This window comes from Dermochelys coriacea, chromosome 15 (genome assembly GCF_009764565.3).
Source record: "Dermochelys coriacea isolate rDerCor1 chromosome 15, rDerCor1.pri.v4, whole genome shotgun sequence".
Classification (NCBI taxonomy): domain Eukaryota; kingdom Metazoa; phylum Chordata; order Testudines; family Dermochelyidae; genus Dermochelys; species Dermochelys coriacea.
In genome coordinates this window covers 1,949,939-1,969,807 of record NC_050082.1, presented here as the reverse complement: position 1 = coordinate 1,969,807, position 19,869 = coordinate 1,949,939, and the positions used below count along the sequence as shown (strand labels likewise).

Genomic DNA, 19,869 nt, shown 5'->3' with positions numbered 1-19,869 from the left:
TGCAAACACTTCTCCAGTTCCTGGCTCCTACTGCTGCCTTTGGGGAGTCTCTGCTGTGCTCTGTTCAGAGACAGCATCTAGAGACAGACCCTTCATTATTAGCAGCAGTCTATGCCCATTGCTCTTGCCTTTGACAAAATCAGATATTGTACAGTGCGAGTCTGCAGTGTGCACTAGGGCTGGGTCTACTTCAGCCACATCATCGCTTTTTCAAAGGGTATAGGCCTGGATCCTCTAGCCTCTCTATATAAATAGGTCATAAGCAACTCATCCTGGTCACCCTCTGCTATCTTCTCCAGCTGAGTGGCAGCTGTGACATTACGCCCCATATGGCATAACTAAGAGTTTTCTAACCCATCTTGCACAAAACATATAATTAGAAAGGTTATGATTTACTGAATGTGATTATCCAATTTGTATGCATGCATCATTTCTGTATCTGAAATTAGAAACATTGACTAAGTAATAATTACAACTGTGTTTTCACCTGGGGAATGCCCAGACAGTATGCAAACAGCCTGGATGGACTATTAGGAAGGACAATAAGGCTTTGAAGATACTAATCTCCCTCCTTCCTGAGAAGTTTCCTGGGATGCTGCTTTGATACTGCAGGGTCATGTGATCATGTCACCTGGTACAGGATATCTTAAATTGCTGGTATTTTTCCACAGGATGGGGGAAAAAAAAAAAAAAAAAAAAAAAAGGATTCCTGTCATATGCAAATCCTATTTAAGGCTGGGGAGTGAGTTCATCTGGGCTCTTCTCCACTGCCTCCCCGCCCAAAAAGGAAGACTGCTGAAAAGCCTGAAGAAACAAAGGAACTAAGCTGGGGGAGGCAGGGGCTGAGCCCAGGCGAGAAAGGTCAGCCTGTAAAAGGAATCCCTGGAGATTTAAACTGCAAGCAGAAAAGGAGGACCCGTGGCACCTTAGAGACTAACAAATTTAGAGCATAAGCTTTCGTGAGCTACAGCTCACTTCATCGGATGCATTTGGTGGAAAAAGCAGAGGAGAGATTTACACACACACACACACACACACACACACAGAACATTATATAAATCTCTCCTCTGCTTTTTCCACCAAATGCATCCGATGAAGTGAGCTGTAGCTCACAAAAGCTTATGCTCTAATAAATTTGTTAGTCTCTAAGGCCCCACGGGTACTCCTTTTCTTTTTGCGAATACAGACTAACATGGCTGCTACTCTGAAAACTGAAAGCGGTGCAGTTTACCTTCAAGAAACTCTGCAACCTGCTTGAAACAACATTTAGGGTAAGAAATTATTATTTGTATCCAGTATTCCTTAGTCTATTAAGCTTAGCTTGCATGTTTTGTTTTATTTGCTCAGTAATCTGTTTTGACTGTTTGCTATCACTTTAAATTTACCTTTTGTAGTTAAACTTGTTTTTTTATCTATTCCAAAATCCAGTTTGTATAATTCATGACTGGGGGAGGAGGGGCAAAGAGCTGTGCATATCTTCCGCCACATTGAGGGAGGGGGAGAATTTTATGAGCTCATGCTGTATAAATCTTATACCGTACAAGACAATATAATTTTAGGTTTACACTCCAGAGGGGGTGTGCCCCAAAGTGCTGAGCAATTCCCCCAGCTGCGTCCTCCCACACAGAGCTGATTGCAGACTGTATGTGATTCTACAGCTGGGTGTGTCTCTACCTGTATGTGTGTGTGCTGGAAGGGGGCTTCTGAGCCTGTCACAGCAGCACAGAATAAGAGGAACCCAGGCTGGTGGGACAGGCGGGCTCAGTGGGACTCCAGCACATCAGGTGGCATCCCGAAGGGGGGGGGGGGGTGACCAACCCATCACAGCAGCCTTTAGCTGACAGACAATTACTGCCCGAGATGCCATTATTTCCCATTTGTGACAGTCCCCTCCTATGCTGAGATACAAGAAGGAAGAGGACTTGAGCACATTACAATGCAACAAGGAGCCTAGCTCTCCCTCCTGCCCAGGGCCCTTCACTAAAGACACTGCTCATTTGAGACTCCTGTCTCATTCAGCCCTACTGTTCTCTCACATCTATGAATGTTGTCACATACTAGCATCAGAGAAGCTGAGTCATGAGGAGAGAGGTTAGAGCCAGTTGAATATGCTAATGCATGGATCCAAAAAATCACTTTAAACTTCTTGCCTGGTTATCTGATCACTCTTCTGGGGCTTCATCCCATCTTTGGATCTTGAGGCTCAGAGCCGTGGCTGGCTTTCCTGTACCCCAACTTTATACTCACAAAAGACACCACCCCTGTTTCATGTACAGTCCAGCTCAGGCCAGGGATTCAGTCAAAGACAGTCAGCCTCACAGATAACCGACAGCCATCCATGTCTTAGTGTGTTGCAAAACCCAGACTTCATGCGTCCTCCCTCATGTCACTGGGAATAACTATGGCTGGCACACAAGGGGTTTGTAGTGGCTCCAACTTCACAAAGGACTTAAGCAAGTACTTAAGTCACATGGAAGTCAATGGAACTTGAGCATGCGCTTAGCTGCTTTCCTAATAGGGTCTTAAAAAAATGGGGCAGGTGCAGAAAGATTTCCCCAGAACATTACCTCCCTTCTATCAAGCCCTTGAAAGGCTTGCTAGACTGAGCTGTAAGAACAGCAGCAAAGCAAGCTAGCAAGCCTGGCCCAGTGAGCAGTTGCTCAGGCTCACTGGAGCAGCACTCAGAGGAATGGTCAGCAGGTGGTGCTCACGTACTTGTTCGGGTACTTGCGGAAGATGTCCTTGATAACCACAATGGCTTCTTGCACCACATAGTTGACTTTTGTCTGGATGAGGTCGAGCAGCGTGCTGACGCAGCGCTCTGCTGATTGCTATTCAGAGAAGAGAGGGACATGGTCAGTCAGTAGCAGATAACAGATAGAACTGACAGCCCCATGAGGGAGTCCCACTGCATTTGGTGCATCCCTGGAGATGGAGTGAGAGTGGTACCAGCAGCAAGGCAGAATTTCTGGACACTGAAAACAGAGGCACCTGTATCCCCTCCAACAGCTCCTGTACACACTAGAGGGATGCACACCTCACAGCTTGTTTCAGCGGAGCTCTTCACACATACCAGGAGCTCCTTGTAGCCTCCATCCACTCTACAAGCTCACTGGAGGTCACCCTCCCATCCCCCCCTCTCGCAAAAACTCCCTGCAACTCCCCCCACTATGCTCCCTACAGCCAGTGGCTCTTATGCTCCCCATTTCCTCCTCCTCCCACACATCAGAGGCTGTGCGCTCTTAATTATCATTTTCCCCCATACCATTGCCCCCCATTCACTCCCTCAGCAAGGATTCTGTGTGCCCCCATTTCTCCCTACACCCATACCAGGGATCAGCACTGTCCCTCCCACGCCAGGGTCTCTGCTCCCTGCATTTCTCCTCACTTCCAAGTTTCCACTTTTCCCCTCCCACACGGTCCTCATTTCTCCCTCCCCATTTCTCCACTCCAGGTCTCTGCTTCCCTCCCCATACTTCTGTGACACTCAGTACTCCCATATTCATCAGAATTATATAATTATGAGGCAATTGTGATATAATTGTGATGCATCTTGTATAAAATGTGTCATGTGAGGCATCAATGGAAAAAGTTATGGTTTGCTGAATAGGATTATTCCATTTGTATGCATGTATCATTTTTGTATCTGGAGTAATGAATATTGACTATGCATCTGTATTTCAAATGTGCTTGCTCCTGGATAACTCCCACAAGTTACTTTACATCTAGTTTAATCAGCACATTGTAAACGGATTATTCAAGGTAATGACCTATCAACAAAAACAATGGGCCATGCATAGATGCTGGAATTAAGGGTGTCGGGAGTACTACCACACCCCCTGGCTTGAAGTGGTTTCCATTATATAAAGGGTTTACAGTTTGGTTCAATAGCTCTCAGCACCCTCACTATAAACACCAGGGCCCCTTTGATCCACAAACAACTATAAAAATTGTTCCAGCACCCCCTGAGGCCATTGGGAAAGCTTATCCTCATCTGATGGGCTTTCCTGTGGACACTTCAATGAGTATACGAGTAATGGCTGCCATGACTAATCGAAGCATACAAGGGCATGTGACTAGATCACGTGATATTGGACTCCATCTTGTGCCTGTACTTTTCCACTAACTGTGTTGGGGATTTTGCTTGGAACAAAGAAGTTCCCTCCAAATGGAAAAAGCTCTAAAAGGGGGAAGTGACACCACCACTGGGCCGTACTCCCCCTACAACTCAACACCTGGAAACACCTTAGAAACAAAAACTGAACTGGGGAAGATGGTCCCAGGCAGAAAAGAAGGAATCCCAGCCTGTGTATGAAAGATCTGTAAACTGCCTGTGCCATCAGGGTAAGACACTGCTCGATTCAAATACTGTCTAGTGTATAGACCTTAGATCGTGATTTTGTTTATTTCTTAGGTAACCAACTTTGATCTGTACACTATTACAATCACTTAAAATCTTTCTGTAGTTAATAAATCTGTTTTATACTTTTTACCTAAAATAGTGTGTTTGAAGTGCAAAAGAAAATCTGCTCAGTAACAGGAGCTGGTGCATTGTTCTCTCCACACTGAGGGAGGGAGGGGGGGACTGGGTAATAAACTTACTCACTTGAGTTCTAAACCCACTTGAGTTCTAGGCCACGAAAGCTTATGCCCAAATAAATTTGTTAGTCTCTAAGGTGCCACAAGGACTCCTCGCTTTTGCTGATACAGACTAGTGCGGCTACCCCTCTGAAACCTATGGGGAAAGACAATATTAATCTTTTCTTCATTCACTTTTAAACACAAAATTTAAGCCTGAGCCACATGACATGCTGCCTATAAGCAGCACTTATTAATAAATCATGTAGCCTGTTCATTTCTCACATTTCTGTGCCAGTAGAGGCTTCCTGTCCTGATTACCACAATGGCCATGGAAGACTCTGAAGCCTGCCAGATGTCTATGTTAAAGGCAAAGGCTGGGAGTCTAATTTTATTAACATTGGTCATCTGAGATCACTGTGATAAGAGTCAACTACAAGGGGAAAAAGTTCAACAGCAGAGCCAAATATTGCACATGGTAAGAAGCCCATTTCAGAAGAGGATCTCACAGCCACAGAATGATTGGACGTGTGTAAAGAGAGCTCCAGCCTGGGCTAATTAGGTTCTCACTCAGATTCACACACTCACAGTGGATTCGAGTGAAGGAAGGCCAAATTAGCTCCAGTTATGCCTTGTTTAACAGTTTATTTCCAACATGGCTGGTTGCTATCGCCAAGCTATTTCTCTAATTTGCTTTAGAGTATTTGGCATTAATACACAATTTAACATCTGTCAAATCAAATTCATCCTGAATTTGTCTATAAATAGGTGGCTTGGAGACAACACAAAGCCATGGGGAAGCGTCTGGAATTTCAGGAAGGTTCAATAGTCCTTTCCTCCAAATTACTCCTGAGTGGGAACAAAGCCTCTGACACACTCAAGCAAAGGCTTAACTTAATCCCAAGTCTCCTACAGTCTCTCAGCAAGACAAACTTTTAATCACTTGCTTCACTGATGAAGCTTATAAATACCTATTTCCCTGTCCATTCTGTCACAAGCAATAGCCACCTTAGCCCTGGGTCAAAAGGCCCAAGGATGCAGCAGTACTAGAGCACAAGCCTTAATAATTGAGACTACTGCGTGGATGGATTAAATAAATTCCATGCCCCTCTCTAGAAGTACTGATGAAGTATATGTCCCGGAACAACTGCAGCCCCATCTCTCTCGAGCTCGCAAAAGCGAAAGCAAAGACTCTTCTAGATCTTGTTCCTCGAGGCTGTAAGTGCTTAGCACTTTGAACAGAGGAGAGAGGAAGAGGGGACATATGGAATCAATCATGGGATGATTAATTAAATCCAAATGTGAAGTTACACCTTTTTGTACCCTACTTGTGAATCTGGCCTCCTGCAGTTAGGACACAATTTAATACAGCACATGAACAGCAGCTGATGGATGAGGGCACATCTAGAGGAACTATGTATGAAGATCACCCTTCCCCTCTCCCCCAGCTGGTGTAGCTTTGATTTGTTACACAGCTCAGGCTTGAATTTCTTTAAACTAACCCCAGCCCCAGCTTTCCCCATAAGAGAAAGGCTTCTCCTTGTCATGCTGGCCAACACATCCTGCCACTCACCTCAACCTTGATGGCACAGCGGCCGATGGCTCGGACTGCCTTCCTCACAAAGTCCACATCCACTTCCGTCGCATACTCCTTCAACTCAGCAAGCACCTGCCAGGGAGGGCAGAAAGGTGAGCCCTGTCCCGCCAGGGAGGAGTCACTGGAGCAGATGCCCCTGACCTTTGGCAGTAGAGGGCCAGGATCCCTCAAAAGGGATGTGATAATGGGTTGCTAAACAGCCAGAGGCTCAGGGCTGACATGCTTGACAGCATCGTGGTCTGCTGGCTTCATATAGGCACAGTTTGCCAATGTTCTGAAGAGCTATACACCCTTAGTATCTAATTAGCCACAATATTCATATGCTGAGGCTAAATAAAACCCTCGCAGAATGCTAACCAGATATGGCTGCTTGACAAGGCTCCCCCTTAGTGTTCAATGCTGGCTGAAAGCAAGAAAGCTTGCAATGCTACTCTTAGGTAATGAGGAGGCACTGAGGTAAGGAAGCACATGCTACTGAGGTGTGCATGTACATAGGCAGGGCACAGGCGTGAAGCAGAAATTTCCACCTCTCCCACTGTAATAGTGACGGTATAGTGTTGATGCTGATATGGGAGGGGACGTGAGAGACAAAGGGGATTGGGATGTTGGATCCTTCTAGAGGGATCCTTCTTAGCTCTCAGCAGGCATTACTCTGCAGAGAATGCTGGAAGGCAGCAATGCTAGAGAACTCAGCCCCCGCCCCTGAAACCGGTGCTGGAAAAACGGACTTTTACCAGGCGGCCAGTCCAGCCCTCCTTGGGACGAAAACAGGGTTCTGCCCTTAGTCCAGGCCACTTTAAATATTGCCAGCCCTGGGGTTTATCACTGCACTTGGGAGAAGAGTCCTCAGTCTAAGGCCCAGAGCCAAAGGCTGAACTCAGAAGGGGAGTTGTTCCATTGGCTTCAGTGGGTTCAGACCCTAACAGAGCTCTCCATTAGGGAATCCCCACTCCCACTAGTAACATTGTCAACTCCTCGGTTTAGTTTCACCCCATCATCACCCGCTTCCCCCATTTCACTGGCCAGAACAGGTCTTCTAGTCACAGTTTACACCTTTCAGGTACTTGCAGATTGTTACACCAGGCCAAAGGGTGATAGTGGGGAACAACCTTCCCACAGCCTGCCCCATCCAGCAGGCACAAAGTGGGCTAGATCACCTGGGGAGGAGGGCTGACCTGAGCAATGTTGGCCTGGGAAGCCAGACGGATCATGATGTCCAGTTTCTCCAGTTTTACGTAGATGGGGTCGTTGTACTTCACAAAGAACACCTTCATCTCATGCTTCAGGATTTCAGGCCTGGAGGGGGAGACAGGCAGTGTTAAATGGCACTCTAACTCTCTACATTTTATCATGTGAGCCAGCAAAGAGCCATTTTAAAATCCAGTGCTGATTCCCCCCACCCCCATGTGCTGAGGATGTCTAACATAACTGCCTCCCAAACCTCAGCCTCGTGGTGAGGTGGGGAGTGACTCGATGGTTTTAACCGCATGCTGCTCCTCATCACCATTCCCCCAACTTTCCAAGTCCGAAGGAGCACATCCAGCTTGGATAGGAACATGGGATTTTCTAGATCAGGTCATTCATCTTTCAAGGCCAATATCCTGCTTCTGGCAGTGGCAGTACCTGAATCTTTTGAGATAAGTGACCCCCCCCAATTCTCCCTTTTAATACAGCTAACTGCGTTGTACAATGCCGTACATGTGGAAGAGAAATATGTCCTGACTCTTGCAATCATCTGATGTCCTGAAACATGAAACTGATTCCCTTTTGAGTTAGCTAGAAGCGTTGGTCACATGCTGTAGCTGGTGCGTAGAGAGGGCTGAAGAACTGACCAAGACCTTGTGATAGAGGATCTTAACCACAGATGGCAGCACAATAAAGCTTCCTGAAAGCCTAGACAGGTTTCATAGTAGCAGCCGTGTTAGTCTGTATTCGCAAAAAGAAAAGGAGTACTTGTGGCACCTTAGAGACCAACAAATTTATTAGAGCATAAATGCATCCGATGAAGTGAGCTGTAGCTCACGAAAGCTTATGCTCTAATAAATTTGTTAGTCTCTAAGGTGCCACAAGTACTCCTTTTCTTTTTGTGAAAGCCTAGAGTAGCACAGTGCCCACCACAAGGAGATTCCGATCTAGCTGGCCACTAGGCTCCACCTCGATACCAGTGCTCAAGAACAGTACTGAGCAGGGCTGAGAAGAGTATCGCAATTGGGGGGAAAACAGCTACAAATCTGGAGATAATACAATCCCCCCCCCTTCCCCAACACACTTTCTTCGAGGACAAGAGGGTTATTTCTGCAGCAACAACTGCTTCTGGGGTTTGCACAAGGCAACATGGAAGGGCTGAGGATAGAAAACTCTTGGGGACTTGTATGCCCACCATTACCATAGCATCTGAGCTCAATCAATCTTTAGGCCTTGTCTTCATTAGAGTTTTGTAGACAAAAGTTAAGCCAACATACAGCAACTGCTTTAATTAAACTGCTGTTGCATGTCCACACTATACTCCTTGTGTTGGCAGAGCACATCCACACTAGCAACTCTTGCATCAACAGAGCAGTGCACTGTGGGTAACTATCCCACTCTGTAACTGGCTGCACAGTGCTTTGGAAAGGGTTTGCAGTGCCTCATGGGGTAGGAACAGCATCACATGATGCAGATTTCTGAACCCAACATTCCATGGGCATCCTACTAGGATTGCCTTGCCAGCTGCTTTTCAACTGACATGTGTGATGGGGAAGCGAGCGTGACAGGGAGCGTGTGTGTATGTGGGGAGAGAGAGAGTACGTGTGTGTTGGGGGAGCGCGAGTGTCAGCATGCTGTCTCCAAGTTCAGACAGCAGCCGGAACCAACCAATCCTGAGGCAGGAGGAGGGGGACACCCACCCTCACATCAGCCCCAGCCTCATTCCCTGGCTCAACACAGCTCTGCAGTCCCTCTTCGTATCCCTGAGCAGCAGCAGCCTCCTCTGCCTCCCGCTGTGTTCCTCGTGCTGGGGAGAGCAGGATGGTTCTGTGATTCTCTCCCAATTCTCCCTCAGCCCACAGACCAAGGTAGCAAAGGCTCTCCGGCCTGGACTGTTTTGCTCCTTGAAGCTGCATGCTCAGCATATGGGCTCTCCATGCTGAGGAATGTCAAAGCTTCCTGGGCCTTTGAAAGGGGAGGGGTGCATGCCTGCAGGGCAGCAGATTTCAGAACAGTGAGCAGAACAGCCATGGTGGGCATTGTGGGATATTGGCGACATAACAAACAGCAGCATCTACACTGAGGCTTTCTCGCTTTAACTTTGCTGCAAAAAGCTCTATGCCTCTCACCGAGGTGGTTTTATTTTGTTGGCACCGCCCCCCGGCAGCTCCCATTGCCCGGGAACAGGGAACCGCAGCCAATGGGAGCTTCAGGGGAGGTACCCACAAGGAAGGGCAGCACGCAGAGCCCTCTGCCCCCGCTCCCCTCGGGGCCGCAGGGATGTGGTGCCGGCTGCTTCTGGGAGCGGCGCAGGGCCAGGACAGGCAGGGAGCCTGCCTTGGCAGCAGTGTGCGCCGCTGTCATCCCAGAGCAGCTCCAGGTAAACGGCACCGGGCCAGAGTCCAAACCCCTTCTGCACCCCAACTCCCTCCCCTGAGCTCCCTGCTCTCTCCGCACCCCTGCCCTGAGCCCCCTCCCACACCCAACCTCCTGCCCTGCATGCAATTTCCCCCATCCAGATGTGGCCCTCGGGCCAAAAAGTTTGCGCACCCCTGCACTAGACCATCAGTCCTCTCCAAACTGAGAATGGGACTGGCTTTTAGATTTACGACCTATTAGCTGACCCACCTTTCTCAGTTCTGTTTGCTCTCCACTTCTAGAAGAAGCTTCTAATTTCAACATGCAATAATAGCTAAGAAAAAAAATGTAAACATCTGATCTGGACTCTCCCTTAACCACTGATGGACAGAACTCACCATCTAGTTATGGTTTACAGTGGCTGGTTAGTCTTGTAGAACTTGTAAGGAAGACCCTGTCTACATACCTGTAACCTGTAACGCCCCATTGGACATAGGCAGATTTTAGAAGTTGAATGAAGCAGGAAAGGGCCCTTTCAGGTATTCCTTTATTTGAAAAGGAACAACTACGTTTTAAAGAGTGACATAAAAATGATTTTTTTTCCTAAGTCATTAGACACATTTGATAATTGAAAAAATTTTACAGTTGTATCATGTACAGTATAAAGCATGAGAAGGCAACCAACAGTACACACTTCACTTGGAGAGTGATGCTTGTATCTAAAGATATATCTACACTGCAATCACAGGGCATCATTAGAGCTGGTTTAAACCTAGCTTTGATCTGGCTAGTTCAGGTAGCACCGCAGTGAAGCCATGACAGCATGTGCTTTAGTGGCTTTCCTGCTGCAGGCCCTGAAATAGCTCAGTCAGAGCTTGGCTATGCCCCATAAGCTGCAATGGCATCCTGTGATGGCAGTGTAGACAAACCCTTAGTTTCTAATCTGTTTCATTTCTTGATTCACAGAGTCTCTGGGATTCCAACACTGCCGAGGAAAGAGGTAGGATTCTATTGGGATTTAAAGCAAGCCCATGCCAACGATTCTCATCACTGGAGGTTGTGAAAGCTCAAGCTGTACATCTGTAACAACTATCAGAACAGGAGCTGGGCCACATATATTGGGTTCTGCTGTGTAGCTTACAAAGTAATTTATATTCATGGGATTCGATTCCTGGGTGGTTAAGGCCCCACTGCTGAGGTCTGAGCAGGGAGAAGGGTTTGCCTGAGGCCAGCCAGGCTTGGCATAGAGGAGGAGCTGACTATACCTCCCTACCCTGCCTCCCTGCAGCATTAAACAGCTGCATCTCACCTTTTCTGCACAATGAGGTTGATGTTGCGGAGAGCCACGTACTGCAGCTCAGGCTCTGCCGAGAGCAGTGTGACCAGAGGAGGAGCCAATTTCTTCAGCAGGGTGCCATAATAATCCAGGTCCTTTGACAGCATCTCCATGAACTTCATCAGCACTTTCACTGCTGACAGGACCACAGCAGAGTTGGCATGGGACAGCCGGGGCGTCACCCGTTCACAGATGCTGGGATGGGTGTGGGGAGAAGGGAGAACAAGAAAGACAAATACAAAGCCACTGGATAGAAAAGAGTTTTAACCCTTAAGGCAAAACTTTGCAAATACCACCAAGGTTACAAGCCTGTGCCAGTATTTGGTTCACATTAGGGACTACTTTCAGACATTTCTTTCATGCTCCGCTGCCCTGAAAGTAATCTGGGCTCACAGTACTGCTGCAGGGGCAAACCCAACAATGGATCAGAGATAGGGTCCCAACCTTGAGCCCTCATTGCCAGTGCACTAATTCAGCCAGCAAAGAAAAGTATCTCATGCCACTTCTGAGCCATCACCTCGAGGAGACCTGGAAGCCAAAACACACTCAGGAAGAAGCAGAGTCTAGGTCTCCTTGATCGAACAGAACAGCATAACAGTGGATTCTCAGATAAAGAACAGGAAGAGATATGCCCCAGGGAACTAGTGATACTGACTCCTTGCACTGGCCAGGGTATAAAAACCAGGGTTCTGCAGGGAGACCTGGCACTGGAGGGATGTGGTCTATATGGTCTACTCATTTAAAGAAGTAGATAGTTTCTTAAGCTACATGGGACCCAAGAACATAAGAAGGGCCATACTGGGTCAGACCAAAGGTCCATCCAGCCCAGTATCCTGTCTACCGACAGTGACCAATGCCAGGTGTCCCAGAGGGAGTGAACTTAACAGATAATGGTCTAGCGATCTCTCTCCTGTCATTCATCTCCACTCTGACAAACAAACAGAGGCTAGGGACACCATTCCTTACCATCCTGGCTAACAGCCATTAATGACTTAACCTCCATGAATTTATCCAGCTCTCTTTTAAACCCAGTTATAGTCCTAGCCTTCACAACCTCCTCAGGCAAGGAGTTCCACACGTTGACTGTGCGCTGAGTGAAGAAGAACTTCTTTTTATTTGTTTTAAACCTGCTACCCATTAATTTCATTTGGTGGCCCCCGTCCTTATATTATGGGAACAAGTAAATAACTTTTCCTTATTCACTTTCTCCACACCACTCATGATTTTATAGACCGCTATCACATGTCCCCTTAGTCTCCTCTTTTCCAAGCTGAAAAGTCCTATCCTCTTTAATCTCTCCTCATATGGGACCTGTTCCAAACCCCTAATCATTTTACTTGCCCTTTTCTGAACCTTTTCTAACAGCAGTGTATCTTTTTTGAGTTGAGGGGACCACATCTGTACGGAGTATTCAAGATGTGGGTATACCAAGGATTTATAGAAGAGCAATAAGATATTTTCCATCTTATTCTCTATCCCCTTTTTAATGATTCCTAACATCCCATTTGCTTTTTTGACTGCCGCTGCACACTGCATGGACGTCTTCAGAGACCTATCCACGATGACTCCAAGATCTTTCTCCTGATTAGTTGTGGCTAAATTAGCTCCCATCATATTGTATGTATAATTGGGGTTATTTTTTCCAATGTGCATTACTTTACATTTATCCACATTAAATTTCATTTGCCATTTTGTTGCCCAATCACTTAGTTTTGTGAGATCTTTTTGAAGTTCTTCACAGTCTGCTTTGGTCTTAACTATCTTGAGCAGTTTAGTATCATCTGCAAACTTTGCCACCTCACCGTTTAACCCTTTCTCCAGATCATTTATGAACAAGTTGAATAGGATTGGTCCTAGGACTGACTCTTGGGGAACACCACTAGTTACCCCTCTCCATTCTGAAAACTGACCATTTATTCCTACCCTTTGTTCCCTGTCTTTTAACCAGTTCTCAATCCAAGAAAGGATCTTCCCTCTTATCCCATGATAACTTAAGTTATGTAAGAGCCTTTGGTGAGGGAAAGCCTTTTGTCAAAGGCTTTCTGGAAATGTATGGATGGATCCACTGGATCCCCCTTGTCCACGTTTGTTGACCCCCTCAAAGAACTCTAAATAGATCAGTAAGACACGATTTCCCTTTACAGAAACCATGTTGACTTTTGCCCACAATTTATGTTCTTCTACATGTCTGACAATTTTATTCTTTACTATTGTTTCAACTAATTTGCCCGGTACTAACATTAAACTTACCAGTCTAATCGCCAAGATCACCTCTAGAGCCCTTCTTAAATACTGGCGTTACATTAGTTATCTTCCAGTCACTGGGTACAGAAGCTGATTTAAAGGACAGGTTACAAATCAACCATAATTAGTAGTTCCACAATTTCACATTTGAGTTCTTTCAGAACTCTTGGGTGAATGCCATCTGGTCCCGGTGATTTGTTACTGTTAAGTTTCTCAATTAATTCCAAAACCTCCTCTAGTGACACTTCAATCTGTGACAATTCCTCAGATTTGTCACCTACAAAAGACTGCTTAGGTTTGCGAATCTCCGTAACATCCTCAGCCGTGAAGACTGAAGCAAAGAATTCATTTAGTTTCTCTGTGATGACTATCATCTTTAAGTGCTCCTTTTGTATCTCAATAGTTCAGGGGCCCCACTGGCTGTTTAGCAGGCTTCCTGCTTCTGATGTACTTAAACGTTTTGTTATTACCTTTTGAGTTTTTGGCTAACTGTTCTTCAAACTCCTTTTTGGCTTTTCTTATTACATTTACATTTAATTTGGCAGTGTATATGCTCCTTTCTATTTACCTCATTAGGATCTGACTTCCACTTTTAAAAAGATGCCTTTTTATTTCTCACTGCTTCTTCTACATGGTTGTTAAGTCACAGTGGCTCTTTTTTAGTTCTTTTACTGTGTTTTTTAATTTGGGGTATACATTTAAGTTGAGCCTTTATTATGGTGTCTTTGAAAGTGTCCATGCAGCTTGCAGGGATTTCTCTCTAGTCACTGTACCTTTTAAATTTCTGTTTAACCTCCTCATTTTTGTATAGTTCCCCTTTCTGAAATTAAATGCCACAGTGTTGGGCTGTTGAGGTCTTCTTCCCACCACAGGAATGTTAAATATTATAAGTCATTAGCCAATCAGCCGGATTTCTGGATCCCTAATGTCCAGATGCCCCAGCAACTCACCAGCAGGATCCACAAACCTTCCACCCGGCCCCACCTCCGGGCCTCCCAACAGCAGGATCCACACCTTCCCCTGACCTCCTCACCTCTGTGCCTCCCGGTCATCCTTGGGCATGTAGTTAGCCAGACAGTCCAGGATGAAGATCTGGCCCCACTCTGTGCACTCATTCAGGGCCGTCAGCAGCTTGTTAATAGATTGAGGGTTCAGGTCCAGCAGGTTACTGCTTGGGTGAGACTCTGCTATTTCCGAAAGGGCTGCTACTGCATTAGCCACCACCTGAGAGAGGACAGGCAGGCAATTAACATCCATTTTGCATGTTTAACACCTTCCCATTCATAGTCACATACATGCAAGGAGGCAGTATTGCCCGGGAGACAGCGAATGGGGACCTGGGTGTCAGGAAATCTAGGTTCTATTTCTGGCTCTGCCAGGGGCTACCTGCGTTACTGCGGATAACCTCTGTGCCCAAGTTCCTCCTTCTGCAAGCCAGGGGGCTTATCCACCTCTGTAAAGCGCTTAGGTCACCTCAGCAAAAGGCACTAAGAATTGCAGAGCATTACTGAGGCTTGGAACAAGTGCCTAACAGCTGCTGGCACTCCAGCCACAGGGCAGCCCACAAGGCAGCCAAGAACACCACACGCTGCCAGGGAACTGCAGCTCTTTGACCAAAGGCTTGTTGGGCAAGACACATTCAAATACCATACATGAAAAAGCTTTAAGACACACGCTCCTCCATGGTAATATCAGCGGCCTCACCATCGCACCAGCCACAAGCAATTTCTTACCACCACCACCAACCTGGCCTGCAGGGGAAAGTCCATGAGGGATAGGAAGAAGTGGCTCAGAACCTGAGCTGGATTTACCAGCCCCCCCCCCCCCCCCCGAAAACAGACAAAGTACATCCTTGCCAATAGCACCTCTCAGAGAATCCAAATGACAACTGAGTGCCAACCCCCTCACACAAATCATTAAACATACAGGAGACAGGAGAGTAATTACTGTTAGCATGGTCCTGTGGACCACATGGTAACCTCTTTAAATATTCAGTGTGTGCTGGTGAAGTGAAGCTGGAGTCAGATCCAGCCCTTCACCCTAGGGCTTGGAAGATGGGATCCTCCATTATTCAGACACTGACCGCAAGACCTTTGCTCCCTAAACACAGAACCACCATTAATCTCCTTTGAAGCCATTGGCTCCTTGCTTGCAAGGTTTGCACAGCAATGCAGCTGCTGCATTGGATGGGTGGTAAGAGTTGACAGGCAGCAGAGAGAGGAGCGAGGGAGACATTGTGGTTATCAAGGTTTGAAATACTCTCCTGCCCCAAAGTCAGGGTTCTCTTTTAGGGGAGGAGGGAGATAATGGGAAGGGGCAAATCCACAAGTTATCAGGGGTGTGATGAGTCTCCCCTGAACCTGTAACACAGCGAGAGATGTTACATACCTCCCAGTGTTGCAGGGTTATTCACTCACTTTGAGTCCCCCGTTGCTGGCTAGCAGTGGTATTGGATTTTGGCATCAGTGCTGTGCTAGAGACCAAAACAGGGCTTGGCCATCAGCTAAAAACTAATCTGCTCATCCAGGCTTGAGAGAAAAAAATGTAAGGGGGAACTGTTTGTACCTACAGGCCAAACAGACTTGTCAATGCATTTTAATGGCACAAAAGTGCTTCTTGACTTTCTGCTGTAGTGCTCCCTTCAGGGCATAGGGGTTTGGAGAGAACAAGCCAGTTTGTTCCTCCATTAGGCCAGTAATCCTGGCAGCAAGGGAGGAAACTGCAGTCAGAGCTGGAAATGCTGCCAAGGGCTGATTGTGAGGAAAGAACCCAAATCCTTGGCATTGATAGGGAGCTCTGACAATGCTGCAGACCTAGCTGCTGCCAAGTCCCCTCCACAAGAGGGGGTTCTCAAACTGGGGGTCAGGACCCCTCAGGGGGTCACAAGGTTATTACATGGGGGGTTCTGAGCTGTCAGCCTCCACTCCAAACCCTGCTTTGCTTCCAGCATTTATAATGGTGTTAAATATATTAAAAGGTGTTTTTAAATTTATAAAGGTCGCAACCAGAGGCTTGCTGTGTGAAAGGGGTCACCAGTACAAAAGTTTGAGAACCACTGCTCTATGTGGATGTAACATGAATAGATGGGTTTTCATCTTTCATTTCAGCAGGATCCTAGAGCACTTACCAACTATATATAGGCAGCCACTTCTGGGCTAGAGAGCATCAGCCAAATGGTATGAGCAGAGACGGGGAGGGAAATTTTGTCCAATTAAGGCTAATTGCTACCCATAAGTGCAATGGGTGCCCAATCAGAGCAGACAGGCCTTGATTATAAAGGTCTCGGCCAAGACAGTCACATATCTGCTTCCAAAGGACGAAGGGTTAAACTGACCTGGACAGGATTCTGAATCGTGGCTCCAGATTCCCTAGATGTTTCAGAGCCAATGCTCAGACCACTAAGCCATCCCAACTGGAATCCAGAACTCCAAAGCACTTTATGAACTAAGAGCCATTACACCAGAGCTTCCATTTCCCAAGACCCCAATTTCCTGGATGGCAGCTCGATAGTAACTGAACCCTTGCAAAGAATAGAGGCAAGAGCCACCAGATCACACATTAGGTAAAGAGGCAGGGGAGAGCGCTAGCCAGGATAGTCACAGAAGATAAGGTTCTCTTGAGGGGTGTGGAGATCGAAGCAGCAGGGCTAAGACCTAAGGAAAGGAAGAAAGTGTAGCCCTTTCGGGGACAAGGAAGAAACTGACAGGCAGGAAGAGCCCAGATGGCAGAGTAGGAGAAGACTGACTTGTGACATATCTATAGCTTTTACAAGAATGCTCCTTAGACTAAGCACATCTCTTGCCTAGTGCCAGTGCTCCATGAAGTTGCTCTGACAGACTGAAAAGGCATCAGACACAGGCAGGATTGTTCCAATATTGCTCCCCTCTTGTCAGGCACTGCAACTATTCATGGCCACCAGTCACCTGTTGGGTTTTAGTCAAGGTGGCTGCGCTGGTGGCAATGGCTACCCAGAAGGCAGGACAGGCATCAGAACCGTTTCTGCACCATCAGCAGAGTTCTGTGACACAAGCTTTCACCCCTGCCCCCCCAAAACAGTTTTAATGAATCTCCAAGCCTCATCTCCCAAGCCGGTCTGGTTTTGCACAGCCATGAGTGAGTGACATTGCACAGAACACCTTGCAATGGAGAAGTCTCATTGCATCATCTACACCATTCCTCTGTCAGGCTGGCACTAACCACACAGTCACGGGCTATTGCAGTATCCATCTCCTTTCTGATTACATCGAACTAGGGAGCCGGGCCTCCTCTCCAGGGATGCACCTGGAAGGGCTGATAGGTTACCAGTTAACAAATAGCATACTGCTGAGACAGCAAAGGAAAGGCAGGCCCGGCCCGGCGGGGATTACAAGGGCAGGCAGCAAGATCTGCACAGCTCTCAGGAGAGGCTGTCACTAAATGCTCTAGTGTAAGCAAGGAGAGAGGGGGGGGAAGAGGAGGGAGAGTCCACGGCCTGTGAGGCCAAAGAAGCCTCCTTTATACAATGGCATTTTCTAAGGACCACTGAAGAGATCTCAGCATACCCATGTTTTGGAAGATTCCCAAGTGCCACTGGCTGAAGCAATGAATGCACAGAGCCATGCAGAGGTTTATGCTTGGATTAGTGGGAGAGGACAAGTGAGTGGGAAGAGCAACTGACCAAGTCTGTTGCAGTCTGGAGGAGAATAGAGGAGGACAGCATAGAGCAGTGAATGAAAGCCAAAAAGAAAAATCACCATAGGGTTGGAATCCGAGATGAGGTCCTTCAGTGTGTCCAGGAAACCTTGGTCCTCCACAAGCTGAGCATTGATGTCATGAAGCTTTGCAACACAGACTGCTGCTGTCTTGCGCACATAGGGGTCCTCATCCTTCAGACACTTCCTCAGGGGCTCACAGAGATACTCCGTTATCTTATCCACCCGGATGCAGCCCATTGTCCGCACAGCCAGAGCCCGGATCAGAGGGTTGGGATCCTCACAGTCCTACGGGGTTAAAAAGGGATGTTAGTTTCTAGTCACTTCTTTGGGCCACAATTTTCAGGCTTGGGGGGCTGAAGCTCTTAGTACATATTTAGGAACCAAAATAAAAGTGATCTGAATTCCAGTGGTGCCATGCATTGAGTGCTAAGATCAGGTCACTCATTTAGGTGCCTCAATACGGATTTAGGACTTCAGGAACATGAGTTTGACAGCCTGGACCACACTGCAGATATTAATCCCTTAATGCTAGCTGTCTGGATGTTGACATCATTTCTCATTTAGATACCAGTTAGGTGTCACCTGAATGCCAACTCTGCCAAGTGCTTACATTCCTTCTGCAAAAGCCATCAAGTGTAACCCTTTTCTTCACCTGTAAGTTACCCCTACACAAAGGGTATTCGGCTTCCAGCATGAACTAGAACTAGCAAATCCAAAACCATTTAAAATTCTGCTTTGGCAGCATCTTTGCTCCCAACACTTTCTCATTCTGCAGCCGCAGACTCCTACAGCAAGAACATGAAGACCTTCTCCAGCTGCAGCCAGCCTTACTGGTGAACTCTGCTGATGGTCCAGGACAGACAACAGCCATGGGAGGCTCGTAGAGGGGACAGAACTTCATTTATCAGAGGATAACAGAAGTACAACTGCCATGGAAGTATTTCTTCTGAGCTAAAATAAAGGCCAAGTTTAGCTTCTTCATCCAGTGCTCAAGCCCCAGGGAATCACAGCTGATTTACCCAAGACCACAGGGTAAATTTGTGGGAGAGGACAAGTGAGTGGGAAGAGCAACTGACCAAGTCTGTTGCAGTCTGGAGGAGAAGAGAGGAAGACACCATAGAGCAGTGAATGAAAGTCAAAAAGAAAAATCACCATAGGGTTGGAATCCGAGATGAGGCTGAGAAAGCCAACCCACGCCCAATTCTTTGGAGCTGGTTAAGTGGCAATTTAGTCTGCAGGCTTCCCAGGCCCCATACTGGTTTCCCATCAAATGCATACTGGTAGGACTGATGTGAGGGGAACACTCAATGAGCATGGAGACTGAATTCCCACTCGTAGGGAGATCCTGCCAAGTCAGGATTAAGTTCTTAGGTGGAGTGGTGAAAAGGGAAGCCCAAGACTGAAGGAATATAGTGCACAAGTAAGGGTGGACTGGGTGATGGGTGTCCCGTTTCCTCCTCCCCTAGAAGGGCAATACTAAGCTCATTGAGGAGGAGGAGGAGGAGTGGAAATTCAGTCAGGGTCTTTCCTGAATGATTTAGGTTCTGGATACACATGGCAAATCAAGCTTGAGCCCTCCATGACACGGGTGTACATTGCCACCATAAGCAGCACTCCCATCTCACCTTTACGAAGGTGTTGACAGCCATAATGGCCATGTCTGGCTGGCTCTTGGCATAATTCATCAGGTACAGGTAGACCAGCTTCTTCAGCTCTAGGTTATCAGTCTGCATACAGTTCACCACATCTGGGAAGAGCGCACTGAAACACAGAGTGCCAGCATAAAATATCCCACTGCTACTCAGACAGGGGAAGGAGAGAGTGTTAGCTGGGGCATGTTCAACTTTCATTTCTATAATCAGAGGCATGCATGTACC

General features: G+C 47.0%; 1 protein-coding gene across 17 annotated transcripts in view; it reads right to left on the bottom strand.

The window, feature by feature from the left end:
• AP1B1 (adaptor related protein complex 1 subunit beta 1) overlaps positions 1 to 19,869 on the bottom strand; it is an 87,436-nt gene that overhangs the window by 26,549 nt on the left and 41,018 nt on the right. For 16 of the 17 annotated variants that reach the window (XM_038372962.2, XM_038372957.2, XM_038372960.2 and 13 more), the window contains exons 4-10: positions 19,618 to 19,753; positions 18,032 to 18,277; positions 14,332 to 14,522; positions 11,028 to 11,249; positions 7,351 to 7,471; positions 6,152 to 6,247; positions 2,716 to 2,831 (exon numbers count right to left, since the gene is read on the bottom strand). In XM_038372962.2, coding sequence (XP_038228890.1) covers positions 2,716 to 2,831; positions 6,152 to 6,247; positions 7,351 to 7,471; positions 11,028 to 11,249; positions 14,332 to 14,522; positions 18,032 to 18,277; positions 19,618 to 19,753 — 1,128 coding nt within the window. The remainder of the gene's footprint in view (positions 1 to 2,715; positions 2,832 to 6,151; positions 6,248 to 7,350; positions 7,472 to 11,027; positions 11,250 to 14,331; positions 14,523 to 18,031; positions 18,278 to 19,617; positions 19,754 to 19,869) is intronic. The other variant, XM_043497646.1, reaches the window with a different exon arrangement.